This window comes from Rhinopithecus bieti, unplaced genomic scaffold (assembly GCF_001698545.2).
Source record: "Rhinopithecus bieti isolate Rb0 unplaced genomic scaffold, ASM169854v2 scaffold_9899, whole genome shotgun sequence".
NCBI lineage: Eukaryota > Metazoa > Chordata > Mammalia > Primates > Cercopithecidae > Rhinopithecus > Rhinopithecus bieti.
Window position 1 is genome coordinate 1,181,321 of NW_016806979.1, and position 19,899 is coordinate 1,201,219.

Consider the following 19,899-nt stretch of genomic DNA (forward strand, 5'->3'; position numbering starts at 1 on the left):
TCGTAACCCCCCGCCCCTGTGCTCTCATCCCCTCCGAGGCTTCCTCGACCTGTGCGCACGATTCCCGTGCCAAGGCCCTGCCGTCATGCCTCGGTGGGTGTCTTGCGTGACCTCGCGGAGCGCGTCGGACCGCGCCGGATATCACAGACCGAACCCACTGCCGCCCCTACGCGACGGACCCCACCTGCCAGGGCCGCCGCCGCACGCTTGACACGCGCGCCGGAAATTGCGTCACCCCAGCTTCCGGCCCGGGGTCCAGGGGGCGTGCCAGTTGGGTACGCGGTCCAGTCAGAATGCAACACGAGGGGTTTCGGAGGCGCAGCCGCAGCTCCGCCCCTAGACTGGGAACTCCGCCCCACTGCCACGTTCGACGAAGGAACGCGCAGAGTGCGCGCATCCCTTGGCCAATCAGGAGGCGCAGAGCTCCGGCTACCGAAAGTGGCAGCCATTCCAGACCCGTAGAAGGTGTGGGAGAAAGCCACCAATTAGAAGCCAAGGCAGAAAAAGTTCTCGTCGGCAGCCAATGAAAGGCTTAGAAAGACAGCGAGCGCGAGGTCCTCGGCCAATCCCGGGCGAAGGCCAGGGAGGCCTCAGGAGGGTTTCCGAATCCGGGGCCGGGCCTAGTGTGAGTGTCCAATCCGAGAGCGGCAAAGACGAGCTTCGAAGTCCGCCGGCCAATCGAAGGCGGGCTCAGGGGCGCGTGCGCGCCGCGGCCAGCGCGCGCGGGCAGGGGGGGCAGGCGCGCCCCGGACCCAGGATTTATAAAGGCGAGGCCGGGACCGGCGCGCGCTCTCGTCGCCCCCGCTGTCCCGGCGGCGCCAACCGAAGCGCCCCGCCTGCTCCGTGTGCGACATGCTGCGCCGCGCTTTGCTGTGCCTGGCCGTGGCCGCGGCCGCCCGGGTGTACGCCGACGCCCCCGAGGAGGAGGACCACGTCCTGGTGCTGCGGAAAAGCAACTTTGCGGAGGCGCTGGCGGCCCACAAGTACCTGCTGGTGGAGTTCTGTGAGCGCCGGGCCTGGCGGGCGGGCGGGGCTCGGGGCCGTCGGGCCAGGCTCTGGGACGCAGGCACGGCCCGGCCGCCCCCGGAGTCGGGATCCCCAGCGCGCCCGGGACTGAAGGGCGCCCTTCCTGCCCGCCTTGGGGGCCGTGTCCGGGGTTTCTCGGGGATGAGAGCCTGGTTGGGAGCCGGGGGGCCGTCCAGGTACGCGCCCTGCGCACGGCAGTATCTTCCTGTTAGTGCGAGAAGGACAGGATCGACCTGTGTGAGCCAACAGAGCACGCCAGGGTCCAGCCCTGCCGAGTCGTCCCCGGGGGCCGACCCGGAAGGCGCCCCGTTCCTGCCCACCCCACCTTCACCTTGCCACAGTAGTCATTCCGATGGTGTCTCGGACGAGAATCCGAAGCCTTCCTCACGTCCATAAGGATTTGAGCTCTGTCCCTGGGGTGGGAATCTTGTGCCGGACACAGTTGCTAACTCTGTTGACAGATCGTCTTATTCCCGCACTCTAAGCAACTCAGGGCCTGTGTGCACGGATGTGCATCCCATACTCACAGCCAGTGCTGGTACAGGCCGCCACGTTCACTTCTTCACTTTTGTCTGTACTCTTCAGGGAAATTCTAGGGAGACCCTTGCCTTGGTTGCCTACAGGTAATAAGAAGTCAGCAACCATTGAGAGGTTTGTCTTCCTGTGCTGACGGTGACAGCAGAGTGAGCGCTGGTGTTGGTTGGTAGTGGTTTGTCGTTCACGGCCTCTGTCCTGATATTGCCCAAGAGCACCAGGCTATCAGCTCAGCCTTGTGCGTTAGGAGGGGTTATCTTGGTGAGTAGATAAGGTTTTTATGAAGGGAAGTGCCAGAGAAGAAAGGGAAGCAGTGCCGAGAGATCAAGGCTGCTTTCTAGCATCTCATTTCCGCTTCCAGATGCCCCTTGGTGTGGCCACTGCAAGGCTCTGGTCCCTGAGTATGCCAAAGCCGCTGGGAAGCTGAAGGCAGAAGGTTCTGAGATCAGGTTGGCCAAGGTGGACGCCACGGAGGAGTCTGACCTGGCCCAGCAGTACGGCGTGCGCGGCTATCCCACCATCAAGTTCTTCAGGAACGGAGACACGGCTTCCCCCAAGGAATATACAGGTGTGGCTGTGGCACTGCCCTTGAACTGTCTTTAGAGAGGGACTGGTCTGCCGGCTTGGAAGGGCACGGGCAGCAGTCTGAGCGGTGGGGAGGCCGGGTTCCAGAGGCTTGGAGGGATCCCATTCCTCAGGCCGGGTTCTCCTGGTTGTGTCCTGAGGGTCCTGTGAGGAAAGTTTTCATCCTGGAAGAACCTTCGAGTAGAGAACCTGTCTTGTCAGGTGCCACTCTGGGGTTGGCTGACTGAGGTCTGTTTGGAGACTGACTAGCGAGGAGAGGGAGACTGGTGCCTTTCTGGCCACAAGGGCTCTTTGTGCTGCCCCTCTTCCTAGGAGCAGCAGCGTAGCTGTAGCTCTCGGGGTGACACCTGCTAACTATTGTTTGTAGCGTGCCAGCTGCCGCGCCACATGCTTGCGTGATTTCTCCTTGCATCCTCTCTGTGAGGCAGGTCTTTCCCAGACAAAGGGCTGAGGCTTAGAGCAGCTGAGTAACAGCATTGTGCCTGTCGGTAGCAGACCTCGAATCCAAGCCCACCCGGCTCTGTCTGTAGCACAGGCCCTCAGCTGCTCATCTGCCACCTCTGAAGCTGCCTTCGTGAAGGCCGAGCCCCTGTGTAGCCAAATCAGTGACTGGCAAAAGAAGACTCATCTATAAAACCAGTTCTGTGGCACATCAGATGCACATGATGGGCAGCCCGAAAGCAGTTCATTCCAGTGTTAGCAGGGTTGTCCCCTTAAGCGGGTGTGCCCTGTCCTGTTCTAGTGGCAGCAACTCTGTGGTTGCCTCTTACTTGGCTGTTTTGATGTTCTCTCTTTTTTTTCTTTTTTTCCTTTTTTTTTGAGACAGTCTCGCTCTGTCACCAGGCTGGAGTGCCGTGTGATCTCTGCTCACTGCAACCTCTGCTTCCCGGGTACAAGTGACTTTCCTGCCTCAACTTCCTGAGTAGCTGGGGCTACAGGTGCATACCATCAAGCCTGGATAATTTTTGTATTTTTAGTAGAGATGGGATTTCACCATGTTGGCCAGGATGGTCTCAATCTCTTGACCTCTTGATCTGCCCGCCTCGGCCTCCCGAAGTGCTGGGATTACAGGCGTGACCCACCGCGTCTGGCCTAATTTTTGTATTTTTAGGAGAGATGGGGTTTGGCCATGTTGGCCAGGATGGTCTCGATCTCTTGACCTCGTGATCTGCCCGCCTCAGCCTCCCGAAGTGCTGGGATTACAGGCGTGATTGATGTTCCCATTTTTTACACATGTTCACTTTTGGAATGGGAAGTGCTCTGTGCAAAGTCACCGTGGTTCTGTCACTAACACTCAGGTTTGCAGATGAGATGAGCACTCCTAAATCCACTTGTCACTGGTGACCGTCTTGTTAGCACTGGCAGAATCCTTCTACATCTGAATGGGGTTTTCCCCATTCGGACCAGGGAGTCAAGGTCTAAGAGGGAAAGGGTCAGCTTTCCTTAGCCTCAGTCTCCCAGGAGGAGTAGGTTTCTTCCCTGTCGTTTGATTGCCTTTGGTGGCATAAAGCGTGTCATCTTCCTAGTCTGGGAGACACGTAGGGTGGGCCATTGGCGAGAACTCCTGAAATGCCTGGGATAAGTTAGGAGGCGGGAGTTAGGTGGACTAGGTGTCAGCCTGTTCCCACAGGTAGAAAAACTGGCACTGAGTTTTGAGTTACTGACCAGCTTTCTAAGATGAGGCCTGGTGTCAGACTCCTGGGTGAGAACATGTGTGTTTGATTAATGTACATGTCAAAGAAAATTTAGAAAACGCAGAGGGCAGGTTGGCGCGGTGGTTCATGCCTGTAATCCCAGCACTTTGGGAGGCTGAGATGGGTGGATCCCCTGAGGTCAGGAGTTCGAGACCAGCCTGGCCAATATGGTGAAACCCCATCTCTACTAAAAATACAAAAATTAGCCAGGCGTGGTGGCGCGCGCCTATAATCCTAGCTACTCCGGAGGCTGACGCAGGAGAATCACTTGAACCCGGGAGATGGAGGTTGCAATGAGCTGACATTGTGCCACTGCACTCCAGCCTGGGCAACAGAGTGAGACTTCATCTCAAAAAATAAAATTTTAAAAATACAGAGGACCAGCCTGGGCAACATGGTGAAACCCTATGTACAAAAAATAGAAAAATTAGCTGGGGCAGGCCAGGTACGGTGGCTCACGCCTGTAATTCCAGCACTTTGGGAGGGCGAGGCAGGCAGATCACGAGATCAGGAGATCAAGACCATCCCGGCTAACACAGTGAAACCACGTCTCTACTGAAAATACAAAAAATGAGCCGGACGGGTGGCGGGCGCCTGTAGTCCCAGCTACTCAGGAGGCTGAGGCAGGAGAATGGCGTGAACCCAGGAGGCGGAGCTTGCAGTGAGCCAAGATCGCGCCACTGCACTCCAGCCTGGGCGACAGAGCGAGACTCCGTCTCAAAAAAAAAAAAAAAAAATTAACTGGGGCTGGGCACAGTGGCTCATCCCAGTAATCCCAGCACTGAGAGGCCGAGGTGGGTGGATTGCTTGATCCCAGGAGTTTGAGACCAGCCTGGGCAACATGGCGAAACCCATCTCTACAAAAAATAGAAAAATTGGCTGGGCATGGTGGCTCACGCATGTAATCCCAGCACTTTGGGAGGCCAAGGCGGGCGGATCACAAGGTCAGGAGTTCAAGGCCAGCCTGGCCAACACAGTGAAACCCCGCCTCTACTAAAAATACAAAAATTAGCTGGGCGTGGTGGCGGGCTCCTGTAATACCAGCTACTTGGGAGGCTGAGGCAGGAGAATCACTTAAATCTGGGAGGAGGAGGTTTCAGTGAGCCAAGGTCGTGCCACTGCACTCTCCAGCCTGGGTAACAGAGGTAGATTCTGTCAAAAAAAAGAAAAAAAAGAAAAATTTGTCGGGTACAGTGGCTCACCTCTGTAATCCCAGCACTTTGGGAGACCGAGGCAGGTGCATCACCTGAGGTCAGGAGTAAGACCAGCCTGGCCAACATGGGGAACCCTGTCTCTACTAAAAATTAGCCAGGTGTGGTGGTGGGCACCTATAATCCCCAGCTACTCGGGAGGCTCAGGCAGGAGAATTGCTCGAACCCGGGAGTGGAGATTGCAGTGAGCCGAGATTGCATTATTGCACTCCAACCTGGGCAACAAGAGCGAAACTGTCTGGAAAAAAAAAAAAAAACAGTTAGCTGGGTGTGGGGGCACATGCCTGTGGTCCCTGCTACTTGGGAGCCTGAGGTGGGAGGATTGCTTGAGCCCAGAAGTTTGAGGTCGCAGTGAGCCATGATCATGCCACTGCACTCTAACCTGGGTGACGGAGCAAGACCCTATCTTCCAAAAAAAAAAAAGGCTGGGATTGGTGGCTCATGCGTATAATCCCAGCACTTTGGGAAGTCGTGGTGAGCAAAGTGCTTGAGCATGGGAGTTAAAGACCAGCCTGGGCAACATGGCAAAACCCCGTCTCTACAATAAATACAAAAATGAGCTGGGTATGATAGTGTGCGCCTGTACCCCAGCTACTTGAGAGGCTGAGGTTGGGAAGATTGCTTGAGCCCAGTGGGTGGAGGCTGCAGTGAGCCAAGATCTTGCCTCCAGCTGGGTAACAGAGTGAGCCCCTGTGTCAAAAGAGAAAACAAAATGCCAAGAGATCAGAGGAAAGAAATGGGTTTGTGATCCTGTTATTCATAGAGAGAATCATCCTCTTTCCTCCCCACTCACCATAAACACAACCACAGTCGCATATACACTGGGGTTTAGGAGGCGGGCCGATGACACCAGACCTCTTCCGTGGTGGGAAAACATCTTGCTTAGGGTGAGTTAGGTGTCCTCAACCTGGCTGGCAGAGAGTAGAGACGAGAACAGGCCCGGCAGGGCGGGCGGCACTCCGTGTTTGAGAGTGGAACCTACATTTGTTTGGGGTTAGCTGGCAGAGAGGCTGATGACATCGTGAACTGGCTGAAGAAGCGCACGGGCCCGGCTGCCACCACCCTGCCTGACGGCGCAGCTGCAGAGTCCTTGGTGGAGTCCAGCGAGGTGGCTGTCATCGGCTTCTTCAAGGTAAAGACCAGAGCGTCATTCCAGTCTTTCTTTTTCCTGTCATCCATTGAGGAGGGGTCCACAGCCTGCAGCTGGCAGTTCTGCATATGTCCCCCCCGGGCCCAGGCATTACAGGGTCTGCCCCTACTGCTTGGTGCTGTGGGCTTATGACTACCTCTGCTTTTCCCTCCTCATTCAGGACGTGGAGTCAGACTCTGCCAAGCAGTTCTTGCAGGCAGCAGAGGCCATAGATGACATACCATTTGGGATCACTTCCAACAGTGACGTGTTCTCCAAATACCAGCTCGACAAAGATGGGGTTGTCCTCTTTAAGAAGGTGAGTGGGCCCAGGCAGCTTTGCCTGGGTTAGTTCCGGGATTGGTCTGCAGAGGGTGGCGTTGCTCTCTTTATCATTACGGGAACTTTGCTCCTGGCACCTTTGGCCCAATAGGTATGTTCTGCAGCTTTGCCAAGTTGGGTTGTAAGCAGCACTGACACCTGTGGCCTTTGCATTCAGCTGTGGGCCCTCTGGCCACTCTCCTGCCACAGCCATCCCAAAAGAGCTGCTTTTGACTGTTAGCTTTTTTTTTTTTTTTTCCATTTAGGATAAAACATGTAACAACATTTGCCTTATTTATTTATTATTTTGAGACGGTGTCTTGCTCTGTTGCCAGACTGGAGTGCAGTGGTGCAATCTCGGCTCACTGCAACCTCCACTTCCTGGGTTCAAGCGATCCTCCTGCCTCAGCCTCCCAAGTAGCTGGGACTACAGGTGTGCACCATGCCCAGCTAATTTTTGTTTTAGTAGAGACGGGGTTTCACCATGTTGGCCAGGATGGTCTCAATCTCTTGACCTCATGATCCACCTGTCTCAGCCTCCCAAAGTGCTGGGATTACAGACGTGAACCACTACACCCAGCCCCATTTGCCTTTTTTTTTCTTTTTTTTTTTTTTTGAGATGGAGTTTTGCTCTTTTTGCCCAGGCTGGAGTGCAATGGCACGATCTCGGCTCACCACAACCTCCGCCTCCTGGCTTCAAGCGATTCTCTTGCCTCAGCCTCCCTAGGAGCTGGGATTACAGGCATGCACCACCATGCCTGGCTAATTTTGTACTTTTAGTAGACACGGGGTTTCTCCATGTTGGTCAGGCTGGTCTTGAACTCCCGACCTCAGGTGATCGACCCACCTCGGCCTCCTAAAGTGCTGGGATTACAGGCGTGAGCCACCGCGCCTGGCTGCCCTTTTTTTTTGAGATAGGGTTTTTCACTCTGCTGCCCAGGCTGGAGCACAGTGGTGCAATCTCAGCTCACAGCAACTTGTGCTTCCCAGGCTCAAGTGATCCTCTAACCTCACCCTCCTGAGTAGCTGGAACTACAGGCGTCCACCACCACGCCTGGCTAATTTTTTCGTGTTTTTGGTAGAGACGGTGTTTCACCGTGTTAGCCAGGATGGTCTCTGTCTCCTGACCTCGTGATCCACCCGCCTCAGCCTCCCAAAGTGCTGGGATTACAGGCGTGAGCCACTGCGCCCGGCCTTCTTTTTCTTTTTTTGAGACAGAGTCTCACTCTGTCGCCCAGGCTGGAGGGAGTGGTGCGATCTCGGCTCACTGCAAGCTCAGCCTCCCGGGTCCACGCCATTCTCCTGCCTCAGCCTCCTGAGTAGCTGGGACTTCAGGCGCCCGCCACCATACCCAGCTAAATTTTTTGTATTTTTAGTAGAGATGGAGTTTCACCGTGTTAGCCAGGATAGTCTTGATCTCCTGACCTCATGATCCATCCGCCTTGGCCTCCCAAAGTTCTGGGATTATAGGTGTGAGCCACCAACCCATTCACTTTCTGTAGTAAGCACTGAGCATCCAGCACTCCCTGGGACCGGGTAGGAGAGAGGGTAGAGCCACCTTCCTGGAGTGTGGTGGTGCGGGTGGGTCAGGACGGCTTGTTTCCATGTCCTTGTTCTTGTCACTTCGCTGTTTTTGCAGCCACTTCCTCAAGATAACTCAAGACAGTAGATGCTCTTTACCAGGAGACGTTTTCCTGATGTTTCTGAAAGGAAGAGGGTTTTTCTAAATGACACAGTTACCATTGCAGGGTGCCCTGGAAATTAAACATCTGACTAGAAAAAGCCAGTGTGGTGTTGGATAAAGTTGAGGGAACCAAAGGTCTTTTTAGAGCTTTTATTAGAAAGAAGGTTCCGGGCCGGGTGCGGTGGCTCACACCTGTAATCCCAGCACTTTAGGAGGCCGAGGTGGGCGGATCACCTGAGGTCAGGAGTTCAAAACCAGCCTGACGAACATGGAGAAACCCCATCTCTACTAAAAATACAAAATTAGCCTGGGTAGTGGCACACGCCTGTAATCCCAGCTACTCGGGAGGCTGAGGCAGGAGAATTGCTTGAACCCGGGAGGCGGAGGTTGCAGTGAGCTGAGATCACGCCATTGCACTCCAGCCTGGGCAACAAGAGCGAAACTCCGTCTCAAAAAAAAGAGAGAAGGTTCTGAGTCTTGTCTTGAAACTTGGGTTCTGGGAGAGACTTTCTCCAGGGCCCATGAAACTTGCGAGCCCTGTTTTGTCACACAGCCCACAGCTCCTTCAGTGCCCTGGATGTCTGGCGCGGCCGTTGGGACTCTGTGGACAGTTTGGTGATCATGTGTCCACGAAGGCCGGGAGGGCGGTTTCGTTGCTCTTGCCTGCCAACGCTCACACGTGGCCATCCATGTGGGCTCCCCACGGGTTAACATTCTGCCTCGATTCTCTGGAGTCCACTAGAGCTGGGCACAGACAACCCCACTTGGGTCTGATGCCAGTTGGTGGGTGGTGCTTTCTTGCCCACCGAAGGTGGCCCAGGTGTCTGTGATGGTGAACGTGGTGGTTGCAGGCAGAAGCCCGGCCCCCTGTGCTGTGCACACAGTAGGGGCTGTGCTGGAAGTCAGAGCTCGCCCCACAGCTGAGAGGATGAGTCCAACTTGTTCCTTTTCCTCCAGGGTATTAACTTCTATCCCTCAAAGTGAGTGAGGTCTTCCTGTGCATTCAGTGGCCACAGTGGGCAGCCTGGCTGAGTCAGGTGCTCTTATGTGGCCCGTTCTTGCCTGCTCTTCCCTTCCTTCCCTAGCGGGCACTGCAGCCCAGGAAAGCCTCTGCGGGGGCCGCTGGTCACTGGGACCATGGGTGTGACAGCTTCTGATAGTTCGTTTTGTCTTCTCCACCAGCCGGCAGCACTGGGCCTGTTGTTGTTTGGGAAAGGGTCTTGCTCTGTTACCAGGCTGGAGTGTGGTGGTACAATCACAGTTCACTGCAGCTTCGACCTCCTGGGCTCAAGCAATCCTCCCACCTCAGCCTGCTGAGTAGCTGGGACCACAGGTGTGCGCCATCGCACCTGGCTATTTTTTAATATTTTTGTAGAAATGGGGTTTCACCGTGTTGTCCAGGCTGGTCTCAAACTTCTGAGCTCAAGCAATCCTCCTGCCTCGGCCTGCCAAAGCGTTGGAATTACAGGTGTGAGCTACATCACCTGGCCTGCGTTGGGCCTTTCTATGTTGTTTGTCACTGTGGCCTGGCAGGGCTGGCCTCCTGCTGCTGTGCCCTGCTAAGGGGACCAGTTTCCCTTATCACAGTAGACCGCGATCGAGTGTGATGTGGCATCTCTGCCGAAACGATGGCAGCCTTGGGACAACTGCGGCAGTGTCTCCTCCTGGCTTCTTGGTATGAGATGATGTAGGCAGCACCTGACACTCTGGAGGGAGCTGGAGACGCTGTTCTGCAGGGGTGGGGGGATTTTCTGTTTCCTGCAGCTGTAGCCCAGTGTTACTCCTGGGCAGAGTGCGAGCCCACCAGTGCCACTGGGAGCCCGGCTGTGATCAGCAGCTTGTGTTCCAAAGGATTCCCTCCAAGGGCCTCCTGACCTTGGCTTTTCTGCCTCTTTTTTTTTTTTTTTTGAGACGGAGTCTCGCTCTGTGGCCCAGGCTGGAGTGCAGTGGCCGGATCTCAGCTCACTGCAAGCTCCGCCTCCTGGGTTCACGCCATTCTCCTGCCTCAGCTTCCCGAGTAGCTGGGACTACAGGCGCCCGCCACCGTGCCCGGCTAGTTTTTTGTATTTTTTTAGTAGAGACGGGGTTTCACCATGTAAGCCAGGATGGTCTCGATCTCCTGACCTTGTGATCCACCCGTCTCGGCCTCCCAAAGTGCTGGGATTACAGGCTTGAGCCACCGCGCCCGGCCACGGCTTTCCTGCCTCTTTTTATCCACCTTTGCCCCTCTGGGGAAGATGTAACAGGCTTGGAAGTCTCTGCCCCTCGGACTTGGGCAGGGGTGACAGGTGCTCCTGGCCTAGTTTAGTATCAGCTCTTTGGTGGTCAGGCCCGGTCAGGGTGACGTGGGCACAGCATGCACAAGAGCAGGAAATGGCACCTGGTTTCCAAGTTACTCTGAGGACGCATGAAGAGAAATGGCCAGTAAGAAAGGATGAGTGATTCATTTCCCCAAGTCTCATTTAAGAAGTTCAAGGGGGCCGGACGCGGTGGCTCACACCCGTAATTCCAGCACTTTGGGAGCCCAAGGCGGTGGATCACGAGGTCAGGAGATCGAGACCATTCTGCCTAACACGGTGAAACCCCATCTCTACTAAAAATACAAACATTTAGCTGGGTGTGGTGGCGGGCGCCTGTAATCCCAGCTACTCGGGAGGCTGAGGCAGGAGAATGGCGAGAACCCGGGAGGTGGAGCTTGCGGTGAGCCGAGATTGCGCCACTGCACTCCAGCCTGGGCGACAGAGCAAGACTCTCTCTCAAAAAAAAAGTTCGAGGGGGCCGGGCGCTGTGGCTCAAGCCTGTAATCCCAGCACTTTGGGAGGCCGAGACGGGTGGATCACGAGGTCAGGAGATTGAGACCATCCTGGCGAACACAGTGAAACCCCATCTCTACTAAAAATACAAACATTTAGCCGGGTGTGGTGGCGGGCACCTGTAGTCCCAGCTACTCGGGAGGCTGAGCCAGGAGAATGGTGTGAACCTGGGAGGTGGAGCTTGCAGTGAGCTGAGATCCAGCCACTGCACTCCAGCCTGGGCGACAGAGTGAGACTCCGTCTCAAAAAAATATAAAAATAAAAAAGTTCGAGGGGAGGGCACCAGTCTTGGTGGCCCACACCTGTGATCCCAGCACTCGGGGGGGCCGAGGCAAGAGGATTGCTTGAGGCCAGGAGTCCGAGACCAGCCTCGGCAACATGGTAAGACCGTCTCTACAAAAAATAAAAGTAAAATAAATTTTTTTGGCTGGATGTGGTGGCTCACGCCTGTAATCCTAGCACTTTGGGAGGCCGAGGCAGGTGGATCACTTGAGGTCGGGAGTTTGAGACCAGCCTGACTAACATGGAGAAACCCCATCTCTAATAAAAATACAAAATCTGCCAGGCATGGTGGCACATGCCTATAATCCCAGCAACTTGGGAGGCTGAGGCAGGAGAATTATTTAAACCTGGGAGGCGGAGTTTGGAATGAGGCAAGATCGAGAACATGCCATTGCACTCCAGCCGGGGCAACAAGAGTGAAACTCCGTCTCAAAAAAAAAAAAATATTTCGGGCCAGGCTCAGTGGCTCACGCCTGTAATCCCAGCACTTTGGGAGGCCAAGGCAAGTGGATCACCTGGGGTCAGGAGTTCGAGACCACCCTGGCCAACATGGTGAAACCCTGTCTCTACTGAAACTACAAAAATTAGCCAGGCGTGGTGGCACATGCCTATAATCCCAGCTACTCGGAAGGCTGAGGCAGGAGAATCGCTGGAACTTGGGAGGTGGAGGTTGCAGTGAGCCAAGATCACGCCATTGCACTCTAGCCTGGGTGACAAGAGCAAAACTCCATCTCAAGAAATAAAAAAAATAAATAAATTTTTTAAATAAAAATGTAGTTCAGAGGGAATGATGGAAGGCTTACCCAAAATTCTCACTTGAAGAGCCTCAGCACAGGAGCGCCTCTCTGAGCCTGAGCCGGGGCCGCATCCTCAGCTGCAGACGGACCCCTGGTGGTTGGGCTGCCACAGCCTCTCCATCTTGTGGCCTGAGCACTCCCTGAAGCTGCCGCACATTATTAGGGATCGCCAGAGCCTCACGGGCATGTGGATGGCGCCTTTCAGGATCTGTTGTATTAGAAACTAGAACTAAGGATGTAAAAAATGTTTTTGTTTCTTCTCTTTTTTTTTCTTTAATTTATTTTTTATTTTTTGAGATGGAGTCTCACTCTGTTGCCAGACTCGAATGCAGTGGTGCAATCTTGGCTCACTGCAACCTCCGCCTCTCAGCCTCCCAAATAGCTGGGATTACAGGCACCCGCCAGCACGCCCGGCTAATTTTTGTATTTTTAGTAAAGACAGGGTTTCACCATGTTGCACTAGGCTGCTCTGAAACTCCTGGCTTCAGGTGGTCCCCCGCCTCAGCCTCCCAAAGTACTAGGATTACAGGCGTGAGCCACCACGCCCGGCCTGTTTCACTCTTGTCACTCAGAGTGCAGTGGTGTGATCTCACTGCAATGTCTACCTACCAGGCTCAAGCAGTCCTCCTGCGTCAGTTTCTCGAGTAGCTAGGATTACAGGCAGGTGTCACCACACCCAACTGATTTTTGTTTTTGTTTGTTTGATTGTTTTTTTGAGACGGAGTCTCGCTGTCGCCCAGGCTGGAGTGTAGTGGCTGGATCTCAGCTCACTGCAAGCTCCGCCTCCCGAGTAGCTGGGACTACAGGTGCCCACCACCTCGCCTGGCTAGTTTTTTGTATTTTTTAGTAGAGACAGGGTTTCACCGTGTTAGCCTGGATGGTCTCGATCTCCTGACCTCATCATCCGCCCGTCTCGGCCTCCCAAAGTGCTGGGATTACAGGCTTGAGCCACCGTGCCCGGCCGTATTTTTTTTTTTTGAGACAGAGTCTTGCTCTGTTGCCTAGGCTGGAGTGCAGTGGCATGATCTTGGCTCACTGCAACCTCCACCTCCTGGGTTCAAGTGATTCTCCTGCCTCAGTCTCCCAAGCAGCTGGGATTACGGGCACGCACCACCACACACAGCTATTTTTTTGTATTTTTGGTGGGGGGGGGCGGGTTTTACCATGTTGGCCAGGCTGGTCTCGAACTCGTGAACTCAAGTGATCCACCTGCTTCAGCCTCCTAAACTTCTAGGATTACAGGTGTGAGCCACTGCACCCGGCCCTTCTTTTTTTTTTTTTGAGACAGTTTTGCTCTTGTTGCCCAGGCTGGGGTACAGTGGCACGATCTCAGCTCACTGCAACCTCCACCTCCCAGGTTCAAGCCATTCTCCTGCCTCAGCCTCCCAAGTGCCTGAGATTACAGGTGCCCACCACCACGCCCAGCTTATTTTTGTATTTTTAGTAGAGATGGGGTTTCACCATGTTGGCCAGGCTGATCTCGAACTCCTGGCCTCAAGCAGTCCACCCATCTTGGCCTCCCAAAATGCTGGACTTACAGGCGTGAGCCACTGTGGCCAAGTTAATTTAAAATAATAATCATCCCATTACATGTTATCATAAATCACACCTTTATGAAAACTAATTTTCCCAGACAAAAACAATTTACTGCTAAGTGGTGTTTTAGATTCCTCCAGCAGGATCCTCCTCTCCTGCCCTCCCGCTGTTGCGACACCACACAGCCAGCAGCCTCTGTGAGTCTGTGCTGCAGCACGTGAGCGGGAGAGTGCAAAGGCAAAGGCTAGGGAAGTGTGAGTGTGAAAACAGCTTTGACCGGTGGGGTGCGGTGGTTCACGCCTGTAATCCCAGCACTTTGGGAGGCCAAGGCAGGTGGATCATGAGGTCAAGAGATCGAGACCTTCGTGGCCAACATGGTGAAACTATCTATTAAAATACTCCATCTGGGGCCGGGCGCGGTGGCTCAAGCCTGTAATCCCAGCACTTTTGGGAGGCCAAGACGGGCGGATCACGAGGTCAGGAGATCGAGACCATCCTGGCTAACACGGTGAAAGCCCGTCTCTACTAAAAAATACAAAAACTAGCCGGGCGACGTGGCGGGCGCCTGTAGTCCCAGCTACTCGGGAGGCTGAGGCAGGAGAATGGCGTAAACCCGGGAGGCGGAGCTTGCAGTCTCCGTCTCAAAAAANAGTGGTGTTTTAGATTCCTCCAGCAGGATCCTCCTCTCCTGCCCTCCCGCTGTTGCGACACCACACAGCCAGCAGCCTCTGTGAGTCTGTGCTGCAGCACGTGAGCGGGAGAGTGCAAAGGCAAAGGCTAGGGAAGTGTGAGTGTGAAAACAGCTTTGACCGGTGGGGTGCGGTGGTTCACGCCTGTAACCCCAGCACTTTGGGAGGCCAAGGCAGGTGGATCATGAGGTCAAGAGATCGAGACCTTCGTGGCCAACATGGTGAAACTATCTATTAAAATACTCCATCTGGGGCCGGGCGCGGTGGCTCAAGCCTGTAATCCCAGCACTTTTGGGAGGCCAAGACGGGCGGATCACGAGGTCAGGAGATCGAGACCATCCTGGCTAACACGGTGAAAGCCCGTCTCTACTAAAAAATACAAAACTAGCCGGGCGACGTGGCGGGCGCCTGTAGTCCCAGCTACTCGGGAGGCTGAGGCAGGAGAATGGCGTGAACCCGGGAGGCGGAGCTTGCAGACTCCGTCTCAAAAAAAAAAAAAAATACTCCATCTGTACTAAAAATACAAAAAAAAAAAAAAAAATGAGCGGGGCGGGGGGGCAGGCTCCTGTAGTCTCAGCTACTCGGGAGGCTAAGGCAGGAGAATCACTTGAACCCAGGAGGCGGAGGTTGCAGTGAGCCAAGATCGTGCCACTGCACTCCAGCCTGGGCAACAGAGCGAGACTCTGTCTCAGAAATAAATACAAAAGAAAATAGCTTTGGGCCGGGCGCGGTGGCTCAAGCCTGTTATCCCAGCACTTTGGGAGGCCGAGACAGGCGGATCACGAGGTCGGGAGATCGAGACCATCCTGGCTAACATGGTGAAACCCCGTCTCTACTAAAAAACACAAAACTAGCTGAGCGAGGTGGTGGGCGCCTGTAGTCCCAGCTACTCGGGAGGCTGAGGCAGGAGAATGGCGTAAACCCGGGAGGCGGAGCTTGCAGTGAGCTGAGATCCAGCCACTGCACTCCAGCCTGGGCAACAGAGCGAGACTCCGTCTTAAAAAAAAAAAAAAGAAAGAAAATATCTTTGACCACATGGGTGCTCTGAAAGGGTTGGGGGCCCTGGGGATGGGCCACACTTCAAGGGTTGCTGGAACCACGTGCGCCAGGTTCAAGTTGTGGGTGTAAAACCAGCCGTTGAATTCACTGGCAGCCATAAGGCCGTGGCCAGAGCCAGTCTGGCTGTCAGGGAACAGTCATGTCCTATACCCATTGCTGGGCCTGTGGCTCAAAACCCCACAGGAGGGCAGGGCTGCTGGCTGTTGTGACTTCCCACGTCCAGGGAGATGCGGGCCCAGGGCCTGTGCTCCTGGCAGCAGTGCTCAGTCAGGGCCCCCTTTCTGTCCACAGTTTGATGAAGGCCGGAACAACTTTGAAGGGGAGGTCACCAAGGAGAACCTGCTGGACTTTATCAAATACAACCAGCTACCCCTTGTCATCGAGTTCACTGAGCAGGTGCGGCTCCCCTGCTGCCCTGCAGCCCCCCGGCTGGGGATGGGGAGGAGTGGGTTGGGGTTAGCATGAGGCTCCCGGTCACCTCTGCTGTCCGCCATCTAGCATTGGAGGCCGTTGGGAGAACATTCTGCATTAATAGCGTGTGACTCAGACCCAGTAACTTAAGTTTATAACACAGACAGCCCCGAAGATTTTTGGAGGTGAAATCAAGACTCACATCCTGCTGTTCCTGCCCAAGAGCGTGTCTGACTATGACGGCAAACTGAGCAACTTCAAAACAGCAGCCGAGAGCTTTAAGGGCAAGGTGAGCTGCTCCTCTGGGTGGCTCGTGGGGCGGTGCCAGGGAACCGTACAACTCTTCCTGAGGTGACAGAAGTGGGGGGCCTTCCTGAGGCTGCCTCCTGGACCGGACCGGGCACCCGATTCAGGAGAGCCTGGATGTAGATGAAGGGCCAGCCAGGCCAGACCTCTGCTCCCGGTCACCTGCTGGTCTGGCTGGGCAACCCCAGGGTCCAGGCTGGAGGAAAGGCACCAGGGGCACCATCTGCTTCCGAGCGAAGCCAGGGCTGGAGGCAGAGGCTGTCCTGCCAGCCGTCTCCCGCACCTTCTGAGTGACGTCAGGGCTGAAGGCAGAGGCCAGCCATCTCCCGCACCTGTGCAACCTCCTTTTCTCCCCCAGATCCTGTTCATCTTCATCGACAGTGACCACACCGACAACCAGCGCATCCTTGAGTTCTTTGGCCTGAAGAAGGAAGAGTGCCCGGCCGTGCGCCTCATCACCCTGGAGGAGGAGATGACCAAGTACAAGCCCGAATCGGATGAGCTGACAGCAGAGAGGATCACAGAGTTCTGTCACCATTTCCTGGAGGGCAAAATCAAGGTGCGGGCACGTCCCGGGCCAGGGCTGCCCCCCAGGTAGAGCCGCCACCTTGGGGTCTCTGGGCTCTCAGTGTCCTGGGCTTCATCCTTAAAGTAATATCTTCAGATAAGAGGACGGAGCCCAAGGTCGTGTGAAGACCACTGTTGTCACACCCGTGGGGACCTGTAGGAGCCTCTTGGTGACGCTGGTGGTCCAGATGCTCCTCAGGGAAGCCTCCTGGCCGGCGAGGGTGTGGCCTGCGTGGGCTCATTGGGCCCAGCCCACTGGCTCAGCCTTCTCTTCCTGGATTCTTGGCACTGTTGGCTTCTGCGGCTGCCATCCTGGTGATGCCAAGGGCAGCCATGCACCTCAGCCAGGCAGGGGTGAGGGTTGTGGAGCTCTGTGGTCCCCAGGTGGCACCGCCCCTCACCGTGCCCTGCCTGCCCTCCAGCCCCACCTGATGAGCCAGGAGCTGCCGGAGGACTGGGACAAGCAGCCTGTCAAGGTGCTTGTTGGGAAGAACTTTGAAGAGGTGGCTTTTGATGAGAAAAAGAACGTCTTCGTGGAGTTCTGTAAGTGTTGCCCCTTCTGCTTCCCAGGTCTGTGCCACCAGGGCACGCGGGAGGTGTGCGGACTCCCGGGGAAGCGTCTGCCAGCGACTTTGTGGTCCAGGACACACCCTAGAACTGCTTTCTTTTCAGATGCCCCGTGGTGTGGTCACTGCAAACAGTTGGCTCCCATTTGGGATAAACTGGGAGAAACGTACAAGGACCATGAGAACATCGTTATCGCCAAGATGGACTCGACCGCCAACGAGGTGGAGGCTGTCAAAGTGCACAGCTTCCCCACACTCAAGTTCTTTCCTGCCAGCGTCGACAGGACGGTGCGCCTTCCCTCTAGATGGGGCCAGGGCGGGCCCTGGGAAAGCAATGGTGTCCACGCCAGCCCGGGTGCTTCTTTGTCTGGAAGGAGCCTGGGGCTATTGGGTGGGAGAAGAGCTGTGGGAGCTCCTTCAGAAGCACCCACCTTTTTTTCTTTTTTGAGAGAGATGGGATCTCACTATATTGCCTAGGCTGGTTTTGAACTCCCAAAATACTGGATTCCAGGCGTGAGCCACCGGGCTGGGCCTGCTCTGCCTTTCTCTAGGGAGGAGGAGCCAATGCTGGGAGATTGGTTCTGGGCCAGGACCAGCCCCTGCACTCATCCCTGTCTTCCACAGGTCATCGATTACAATGGGGAACGCACACTGGATGGTTTTAAGAAGTTCCTGGAGAGCGGTGGCCAGGATGGGGCAGGGGATGACGACGTGAGTGGGGTCACAGCCCTGGGCTGGTCTCTGGGATTCAGCCCCGCGGCCCCATGGGACATGCCCACTTGGACTTGACTTGTGATGAGAACGGTGCTGTCGGAGGCACGTCTGTGCATCCAGGGCTCTGGGGCTCCACACCTCTGCCCAGCAGGGCAAGGGATGTGCTCCCAGCGCTCTGTTGAAACAGCTCTCCCTGGCCAGCACTTCTTTAGGGGGCGAGGTCAAAGACATCTTTAAAAACCAGATTTTGCTTAGAAAACGTTTTCAGACACATGGCACCGGTTCCTCACATGCTGCTAACTTGGACTCACATGTCCATCCCCAGCCCACTGGCGGAGCCCGGGCACAAGGGAGCAGACATGGGTCTCACGCCCTCAGGAGCTGAGTCCTGCCTGTCAGCGCGTGGCCAGCAGCAGTGGTGACGCTGCCGGAGAAGCAGGAGGGCTGGTGTTGGGAGGATGTAGCAGGGGCAGGGTGCTTGGCCATGGTGAGGGAGATGAGGGCGTGGTCAGTCTAGGCTGGCAGGGCTGGCTGGGAGTGCTGGTGCAGAGTGGGAGGTGGGAACACCCTGCCCAGGCTGGGGACGGAGGGCCGGCCCCTTGTGCTGCCTGTGGTCTGTCGCTGGCCAGAGCCTGAGGGTTGGAAGTAGAATGGTCACCCCAGTGGTGACTCTGCCTGAACATCATGCTGGGGCTGTTGTCCCTGCCAAGATGTGGACTCTCTGTAGGCTCCATGGTGCCAAGCTGGGAGGCACACATACACCTGCCATGCCCAGTGGAAGGGTCTGAGGCTGAGCTGGGACTCCTAGGGTTCCTGACACAGTGGGGGCTCTGATTCATCCTGATATAGGTAGAAATCCCCCAGGCCTCACTCTTCCTGGGAAGACCCCGTGTATCTCGTAAAGACCAGGGTTGGCTGCTCCAGTGGCCGGTGGCCATGTCCAACGTGGCCGGCTGGTCCCCAGTGTGAGCAGCGTGGGGTTCTGGGTGCTGGCAGCCTCAGCCGTTGCAGCCAACATGTCCCCTACCTTTTCCTGTATCCCAGGATCTCGAGGACCTGGAAGAAGCAGAGGAGCCAGACATGGAGGAAGATGATGATCAGAAAGCTGTGAAAGATGAACTGTAAGACGGAAAGCCAGACCGGGGCGCTGCCTAGACCTCTCGGGGCCGCACACCCAGCAGCAGCGCACGCCTCTGAAGCCTGCGGCCCTCACCTGAAGGAGGGCGTCGCCGGAAACCCAGGGAACCTTTCTGAAGTGACACCTCGCCCCCACACACCGTCCATTCACCCCCGTCTCTTCCTTCTGCTTTTCAGTTTTTGGAAAGGGATCCATCTCCAGGCAGCCCACCCCGGTGGGGCTTGTTTCTTGAAACCATGATGTACTTATGGGTCTGTCCAGAGCGCTCACTAGAGTGTTCAGAGTCTCGCTGCCTCCCTCCTGCGGGAGGTTTCTGCTCTCTTTGAAAATTCCATTTGTGGGATTTTAGACATTTTCGACATCAGGGTATTTGTTCCACCTTGGCCAGGCTTCTTTGGAGAAGCTTGTCCCCCGTGTGGGAGGGACGGAGCCAGACTGGACACAGTCACTCAGTACCGCGTGCAGTGTTGCCATGACTGATCATGGCTCTTGCATTTTTTGGGTAAATGGAGACTTCCAGATCCTGTCAGGGTGTCCCCCATGCCTGGAGGAAGGGCTGGTGGCTGCCAGCCCTGGAGCCCAGCACAGGCCTGGGCCTTCCCCTTCCCTCAAGCCAGGGCTCCACATCCTGTCGTGGGCTCATTGCTTGTGACCACTGGCCTCTCTACAGCATGGCTCGTGGCCTGCTTGAGGCAGAACCAGGACCCTTGACTCCCAGGCGGGGAGGTGGCCAAGGATGCTGGAGCTGAATCAGACGTTGACAGTTCTTGAGGCATTTCTATTTCACAATCTGGAATTGAACACATTGGACAAATAAAGTTGAAATTTTACCACCTG

The 19,899-nt window shown here is 55.6% G+C and overlaps 1 protein-coding gene across 1 annotated transcript; it reads left to right on the top strand.

Annotated features, from left to right (window-relative positions):
• The first annotated feature begins 632 nt into the window (after window positions 1-632).
• Window positions 633-19,899, top strand: P4HB (prolyl 4-hydroxylase subunit beta). The gene is made up of 11 exons (XM_017879239.1): window positions 633-1,003; window positions 1,922-2,128; window positions 6,049-6,182; window positions 6,361-6,498; window positions 15,652-15,756; window positions 15,935-16,060; window positions 16,436-16,636; window positions 17,067-17,187; window positions 17,317-17,498; window positions 17,835-17,921; window positions 18,969-19,899. Exons 1-11 carry the CDS (start codon window positions 853-855, stop codon window positions 19,047-19,049), a joined length of 1,533 nt encoding a protein of 510 aa, XP_017734728.1. The 5' UTR covers window positions 633-852; the 3' UTR covers window positions 19,050-19,899.